Below are 8,795 nucleotides of genomic sequence, written 5' to 3' on the forward strand. Positions count from 1 at the left end.
AGTAATGGTGACAAATAATGTTTATAGGATATCGTAAAAAGAAATGTTAATTTTATCACTTTAAATATAGCAGTTACCATAGCTAGCAGCATATAAAATATTGCCAAAAGGTTCTGTCAAACTTGTTTTTAATGAAAACATGACACTTGAAAGCTATGAGTGGACTGCTTATTGATGGGTCCTTGTGAGCTCTGTGAGTAGTGACGTACAATCATGTTTTTAGTAACCATAGTTTTACAGTGATGTAAGGAGTGTAAGTAAAGCTAAAAAGAGGGTCCACCAGGCCACACAATCTTATTTTATCTTAAATAAGACTGTGGTAACTGGGCTGCTGTTATTCTAATTTGAAAAAATATTTATAAACTTCATTTTTTTCCTTTTCACTGAATTTATTGGGGTGACATTAGTTAACAAAATTCTACAGGTTTCAGGTACCCGATTCAACAACACATCATCTGTACACTGTACTGTGTGTTTACCACCCCAAGTCAAGTCTCCTTCCATCACCATTTATCTCTCCTCTTCCGCTTCCCCCATGCCTCTCCCCTCCAGCAATCACCACACTGTAGGTAATAAAATATGGAACATATTGTGCACCTCAGTAGAAAACTGGAACGAGGTCATGGCTTCAGGGCTATTCTCAGAGAGGTGACTCAGATCCAGGAGGCCAGATATGAATGTCATTCAGGGGAGACCTTTGTAACAGGAAACTTCATAGGTATAAAGAAAACGTAGATGTGCCAGCAAACTACTTCAGTTTAAGTGGCATAAAACAACACTTAACTATCACTTCTTTTCTTTCATAAGTAAAACAAAAAATTTTTAGCTGAGATTGTGTCCATATTATTTCAGAATAAAGTTTCATAGTCTTAGGTTTTCTCAAAAACAAATAATTTTTAGTAAATGCATAAAATAACTTATTTTTCAAGACAGTTTCGGGATGTAATTTGATTTGTCATGAATGTATTAATTTCCAAATAATTCTACGCTTAACTCTTGTAGTATAGAATTGATTTAATCTGAACACATGAAATTAAATAATAAACAGTTACACCGATTGGCAGTGCACCCTAGAGTTTTTCTTTATAATATTTCACTTTTTAGGATGTTCTATTTTTCTGAATTAATCTATAGAAAGGTATGTTACGATTGTAGATATCTTAAAATATCTTTCATATTTCAGTTTTACAAATGTATATCAATATGCATTTTTTCCTATAGCATGTTAAGAGAAGGGTAATTATTTCAGAGGCAAATATCACACACAAACATTTATCCTCTCCCCCCTTTATTAAAACTAGTTTGAACTTCATAATATCTAGATGTAAGTAACATTATAAATGAATATTACTTGTATTAATTATAAAGTAATATTAAGTATAACTTTTCCTACATAAAAGCCAGTGTTTTGTTTCTGTGCATCCTCCTCTCCTTGGGTTCCCAGATTGAGAAGCATTCTTTCGCTTTCTGTTTCCCTCCTCTCCCTTGGATATTCTCCCCTCTGTCATGAAATTTTTCTTAGTGACTAGACCTGTGCCTGTGGCATAGAAAAAACCTGACCAAATAGTCACTGAATGAACCAGTGATGTGATCAAAAAACAAAGTAACATTCTTTCTTCATACAAAAATGGCATTATGTTAAACAAATAGTTTATTGACTTTTCACATCAGTCTTAATTTTGAATCTAAATGAAAGACATCAGGAAAATGAATCCCAAAGCAGACTAAAGGAACTGCCTGAATTCATCAGTTATGTCCTTTCCTCCCAATTTTTGTTTTGTTTCATTATTTTGATTTTTGTATTTCACTTTTAAGACATAACTATTTCCTGGTTTCATATGTACCTATTTTTAAAGCAAGGCTCTCAGGCTTCCTGTGCATCAGATCATTTTTATTACAATGTTCTTGATAATCAAAGCGTAAATGTTTATTTAAATTGTTTTATAATTATAGTTGACTTTTTTATATGAAATACTAATGCTATCTGTTTCTTATAATTTTTAAGTTATATAGATTCCTTGCTGTTCCTTATCTGTGCTTATCAGAATAACAAAGAACTCTTGTCCAAAGGCCCCTACCGAGGACATGATGAAGAGTTGGTATCCCATTATAGGAGAGAATGTTTACTAGTAAGTTGAATGTACATAATATTTGTGTATTTTATCTTTTTGTCTTACATTGAGCAAATTCTCCAGACTCATACATAAGCAATTGGTTGACTCTATAAACTCTGATGAGGTAAGAATCATGATGATGTCTATAATCTGGATCTGCTCCCTTAAGATGAGAGAATACACTCAATTCTTTATCCCTCTTCTTTATGGAGCTTAAGTATTGTATGTGATAAACCATAAATGTTCTTAAAATGGGATCAGAATGATTACATTTTTATATTTAGATTTCTTCATCACTCTACCACTCTCTTTTTTGGTGGTAAAGGAGAGGCTGCATAGAGCGTGAGTAATTATCATTTAAGCCTCTCTCCTAACTAAAAGATAAACTGCACAAGAATCATATAATACAAATATAAGAAATAATAATTTTTATATTTGAAATTCAGCTTAAAACTATGATTATTTAAAATCATAGTTATGCTATAAACATAAACCCTTAAATATTATAGCTCTTCTTTTACCTGGATTCCTTATCTATCTCTTATATCTGTATTTCTTAAGGATCTCTCAGTTCTACTAGATTAAGGATCAGCATACTTGGCCTGCACTTTAGCCCTGTCACTTGTTTTTGTAAATAAAGTTTTATTGAAACACAACCATCCTCATTTATAACTTATGTGTTGCTGCCTCTGTGAGACAGTGAATGGCAAGGTTGAGTAATTGCAACAGAAACAATATGACTCTCAAAGCCTAAAATAGTTCCTATCTTGTCCTTTACAGAAGAAACTTCCTGGTCCCTGTACCACATTGTAAGCCCCGTGAGTTTTCTGGACTAATCACTTGAGTACTCCTACATCTAGAACAGTCTCTGGCACATGATAAAGAGTTTTCCAAAATTAATACGGAGTTTGAATTGCTTTATTTTAAAAATTATTTTGAGTGCTTATTAAACTTTAGTATTGGGGCATTTCATCCCTGGAGAATAAAAAAAATTGGCCCCTACAGTGATGATCAATATAAGCTGAACCTGAACTTTAAAAACATGACAACAGTATTTTCCCCACTTTTTTATTTTGTTACACAGGTAGCTTTTTCTAATCCACGCTAGAATGGTTGAGATTATTTTTCCCAATTGCCATTTGTTCAGTACTGTTTATGAACTTACTTATGTCTTCAGTATTTACACTTACAGGTATTTTAATTTCATTAAAAAAGGAAACAAACCCCTTCTTTTTCTCGTTGCATTAAGAAATTGAATGAGCAAGCTGCAGAGCTGTTTGAATCTGGAGAGGATCGAGAAGTAAACAATGGCCTGATTATTATGAACGAGTTTATCGTCCCTTTCTTGCCCCTGCTGCTGGTGGATGAGATGGACGAGAAGGATGTGCTCGCTGTGGAGGACATGAGAAACCGATGGTGCTCTTACCTCGGACAGGAGATGGAGTGTAAGTTCAAGTAACCCAGTGGACACCTGAGTTGGGAATTAAAAGAAGTTAGAAGTAGATGTCATTTATTCATATCATTTTTTACATTATGTAAAATTCATTTTATTTTTTCTTATTTACAAACTAAGCTATGATCTCTGCCATTGCCACTTTTATCTCTTCCCTCAAAATGGTAATTATTTTATATATTTTAAAATGAATCATCAGTTCGCCACTCCAAGTTAATAAATCATCTTGACGACGATAATTTCTCTCACTTGCTCTCTATCCTTAGTTACCTCTAATTGTTTATATTTGCAGCAAACCTCCAAGAAAAGCTGACAGATTTTCTGCCAAAACTTCTCGATTGTTCTACGGAGATTAAAGGTTTCCAGGAACCACCGAAGTTACCTTCCTATTCCACGCTTGAACTGTGCGAGCGCTTTGCCCGGATCATGTTGTCCCTCAGTCGAACTCCTGCTGATGGAAGATAAACAGCGCACACTTTCCCTAAACACACTGTGTAAACTTTTTTCAGTTCTTAACCCTTGCCTTCCTGTCACAGGGTTTGCTTGTTGCTGCTATAGTTTTTAACTTTTTTTTTATTTTAATGACTGCAAAATACAAAGTAACTATACAGACTTTAGCTGGACTGCAAATAATAAAGCTGAGAATCGCATGGCGCTCAGACTTTGTTTTAACCAGAACTCATGTATAATTACAAATCTGATTGATTTTATTATGGCAAAACTATGTTTTTGCCACCTTTCTGTTACAGTATTACTGCTTTTATCTTTATCTACAGCTTTCCATTCAGTCTGGATCCTTCCATGACTACAGCCATTTAAGTGTTCAGCACTGTGTACGATACATAACATTTGGTAGCTTGTAAATGGAATTAAAGAATAAAGTTTTATTTATGGCTACCTATGTGTTTGTAAGCAGGTATATTGTATATTAGTGTATTATTTTAGTCATAATATATAAACAAATTTTGGGGATTAAGATTGGGTGATGAGTAGATTAATACAAACTTTTGATTTTGCTCTAAAAGCACATTGGAAATTTACTAAATATATGACACTTAAATATATATATTTTTTACTAAGTTGTTAAACTTAATATGGCACCCAAACCTGTTTTGAATTCAAATCAGGTTTTCACTGAATTGAGCGGCTGAGTCAACCACACTGAAACTTTTAACCTTTTCTTAGATTAACCTTTTATTTTTTTATGTATTTACAAATAATGTAGCAAGGTGATTATTTCAAAAGATACTAGAAAAAAATACTTGAACAAGAGCTACTTAATAGTGAAACTTATAAGAAATATGTATATGTATATATACACAATGCGTGCACACATATTCTTCATAATGGAGGACAATGTTTTGCATTACATATCATTCTATTTTTGTAAATTGTATACCACTTTAATTGAAAATGTTCTCTGCTAATCAGTGCTGTGAAATGGAGTTGCTGTTGTTGACCTAGAATCTATGAGTATCTGACCTGCTTTTATTTACCTCCTTTTCAATAAGGAAAAAGCTGTAGAACATTTTATAGATGGAACTTCTGTTTAAGATTAATGAAATAATATTGTGAATGAAAATCAATGCTTTAGAGGTAATCATGTTACCAACAACCTATTTTTGAATTTATAAAAATTTCTTTATAAACAATACTTTGTTAGCTTAGTAAAATATATCATTATACTACGTGTATGTTTGTTATAGCGCCGCCAAAAGTGCTCTGTATAAGTGCCTCTCACAAAAGATCCTGGACAGAGGAGGAAAGAGAATACGGAATTGTCATAGGATGCTCCTCATGAAGGTCTCCATGTGCTGCTACGGCACTGATGACCAGGACTTGGTCTGTTTCTGCTGTGAGTGTAGATTTTGCATACCGTGGCTATCCCAGTGGGTTTTGGTTCAGATTTTATATTCTCCACTTTAGCAGAGTTTGTGTTCTGCATTGGTCTTCAAGTTCTATCAAAACTTTAAAAATTTTATATCTATCATCAAAGCTTTTGTAAATTATCTGCAGTATTTAATGATATCCTACCATAACGGTAAAGTGGTTTATGTTTATGTGTCCACTGACTGCTGAGAAACAAGTACTCAAGCACCACCTGGATATTTCTCCTTTTACAGGCCACATCCAGAGAATCCTATGTGTGGCTCTTGTGCCAAAGGTAAGTTTTACTATTATATTTACTTTTACTTAAAAGCCAGTTTATTCATTCCTAGTAATGAACCCGAAGTACTTATTTATAGGAGTAACCTTTTTCGAGACCTGGAGAAACTGCTTGTTTTTATATCAGCTTTAATCTAGTCTTAAGATTTAAGTCAGCAACATTTCCTTACCTTACTTACTGGGTTAAATGTAATTTATAGGCAGTAATTTAAAACTTGGAACCTCATAAAACTGTTGTCTGTGGTAGATTTTACTTTGATTTAAATGACACTCATTTTGATTACTATAGTCCCCCCTTTCCACCCCCCAGATTGTTTTGAAATAATACAAGATAGAATTCAAATACATAGAATTTAAGACTTGTAGGAACCTCTTATAAACACTGCAGCCGTGAGCGAACCTGTGAGGCCTCGCTACTGCTATTCAGAATCATTAAAATACTAGAATGACCATGCACTGAATCAGTAGTTCTCAAAATGTGGTCTCAGGCCAGCAGCTTCAGCAGCATCTGGGAACATGATAGGACTGGAAACTTGTGAGTCCCACACCAAGCTACTGATTCAGAAGCTCTCCAAATGATCTGTTTTAACAAGTCCCTCAGATGATTCTGATGCCTGCTGAAGTTTGAGAACCACAGCACTAAATGAAACTACCTGCATTTTATGTACCTTAAGTCGATGTTAATTTCCATTTATTTATGATCCCTTGTTTGTTGGAAAATTTTTGTATCTCCCTCACTTGTAATTCCAAGGATGTGATTAAAAACTATTTTGCTTAGTTTTAGATTTGAGACTAAGGTGGGTTTTCTCCTTTATCTGCTTCTCCAGAAGGCCAGTGTCTATTCTGTGATTCAGAATTGTTGACTCTGTTTCTGGGTCCCTCTGTTCTTTTCCAAAAGTCCAGTCACTCTGATGCTTGGGGAAAGTGAGTTAGGGATACTCTTAAAAAAAAAAAAAATTCATTAAGCAGATTAAATACCATTTGTTGTGTCCATGATAACTTTATCCAAAGTATAGGTATTAGTTTGCTAAGGCTGCTGTAACAGAATACCATAGACTGGTGGCTTAAAAACAGACATTTATTTTCTCGCCGTTCGGGAGGCTGGAAGTCCAAGATCAAGGTCCTGGCAGGTTTAGTTTCTCCTGGGGCCTCCCCGTGGCTTGCAGACAGCCTTCTCGCTTTGTCTTCTAGTGGCCTTTTTCTTTGTGCTCACACACAAGCATCTCTTGTCCCTCTTCTAGGGATACCAGTCAGACTGGATTAGAGCCCCACCCTGATGGCCTCATTTAATCTTAATTACCTCTTTAAAGGTTGTATCTCCAGATACGGTCACATTGTGGGTGAGGGCTTCAACATATGAATTTGGGAGAGGGGAGAGACAGTTTAGTCCATAGCAATATGTGATGATCCAGTTCATAGCTCCTTTCCAAAAACAAAAATACGATTTTTAGCCTCAGGATTATAGTTCTGTTCTTTTATCTGTTTTGTTTTCTTTAACTTTCACTTCCCAAAAACTTAGAGCAGATCAATTAGTAAATGCTCACAGGGCATTCATCAGTTCAGTGTGTTTCTATTGAACGAGCCTTTGCCGGATGAATGCTGAATCCACGCTGACTTGTCCTTGTTCATGGGTTTATTTCATCAGGTTTACTCAACACATCATGGATGTTTCTGTTTTGCTAGTGGTTCTGATCTCGCCTACTGCACATCCCTCTCCCATTCCCTACCCCACCCAGGCCTGGAGGTACCGTTAACCAATGTGACCACGTAGTTTTCCACGTTTGGATAGTTACATAGTGTATGCAAGTAAGCAGCAGTGGGTTTGGGGAGGGGGGCGGGTTGTAGGAGAGGGTCGTTGCTTTCACAAAAATGAGGTACTATCTGTTGTAAACATCCTTTCTCCTTTCCCCTCTGGCAGTTTCTAACCTCCAGTCCTTTTTCTAATTATCTTTGCTAGAGGTGACTTAACAATAATCAAATAATAAATAATACAACACTAATAAAAGCAAAGTGAGGCATGATATATACAATTGAATACAAACATGCCCATGACCCAGAATTTCAGAAAATCATCTTCATTCCATGCAGTTCTCAATGACTGTCTCAGACCTTGGCCCCCATCCTCAGCCTACCCAAGGCCAGCTCCAGTGAGAGCAGGAGGCTGCCTTTGTGTCACTAAGACAACTGGGGACACTGGGTAGGATCCTCCCCTTCACATTCCTCACCCACGCCTGTAAGTTTACAGGTAATTACTAGTTAACCAGGATATAATAAGAGGATGGACACTATTGAAAACCCTATGTTACGAGGAAAAAATAAAAATCAAACGTATAAAATGAACTTACAAATTTAAATTACATCCATTATTTTGGGACATAATTGTTTTTCTACAAAACTAAAAAGTTCACTTTTTGGCCTTGTACTAGCCCAAGGCCTGTACATCAGTTTGTCCTTGAGCAAGTGGCCCTTGGTTTTCAGTAATCCAGAGCTAGGCGTGTTCCTAAGCCAGGCCCTAGCACGTGGGCTCCTGAGAGCCTTGAAAGTGAGGGCAGTGGGGAAGTGCTTCTCCAACCTCAAGCCCAGGAACCGTCCTGCCCCACCCCGAGGGACTAAGGAACCTGGCTAAGCGTTTGGGGGAGGTCTGCTCTCCACGTGAGTCCCGGAAGAGGCTGGGCTCACGGTACCGATCGGCGGCCGCGGCATAGGGCAGACTTGCTTTGCTCTGTGCTCCAGCCGCAGCTGCACTCAGATGTTTTCAGTCCTGACTCTCGGGACATCTCTTCTGAGTGGTGTGAGAGTGCAGGCTCTAGAGCCAGAGCACCGAGGGCCAGACCCTGGGTCAGCGAGCCGTGTGTGGACCTTGAGTGCGCTCAGCCATTCTGTGCCTCAGTTTGTCCATCTATGAAATGGAAGTACAGTATAAGAAGCCACCTTATAGGATTCTTAAAAGATTAGATGGGGTTCTGTATATGAAACACTTCGGTGATCTCTGCTACATGGTGTTCACTAATCAGCCCTTTTCACAGTTTGCCACTCGGTTACTCTTGCTCCTGATTTTTAGA

General features: G+C 36.7%; 1 protein-coding gene across 2 annotated transcripts in view; it reads left to right on the forward strand.

Annotated features, from left to right (window-relative positions):
• Window positions 1-5,242, forward strand: part of USP25 (ubiquitin specific peptidase 25) — a 126,396-nt gene extending 121,154 nt beyond the window's left edge. For both annotated transcript variants that reach the window (XM_081139004.1, XM_081139003.1), the window contains 3 exons: window positions 2,006-2,129; window positions 3,364-3,559; window positions 3,860-5,242. In XM_081139004.1, coding sequence (XP_080995130.1) covers window positions 2,006-2,129; window positions 3,364-3,559; window positions 3,860-4,032 — 493 coding nt within the window. In that variant the 3' untranslated portion in view covers window positions 4,033-5,242. The remainder of the gene's footprint in view (window positions 1-2,005; window positions 2,130-3,363; window positions 3,560-3,859) is intronic.
• The last annotated feature ends 3,553 nt before the right edge of the window (window positions 5,243-8,795 follow it).

This window comes from Miniopterus schreibersii, assembly GCF_964146895.1.
Source record: "Miniopterus schreibersii genome assembly, chromosome: 5".
NCBI lineage: Eukaryota > Metazoa > Chordata > Mammalia > Chiroptera > Miniopteridae > Miniopterus > Miniopterus schreibersii.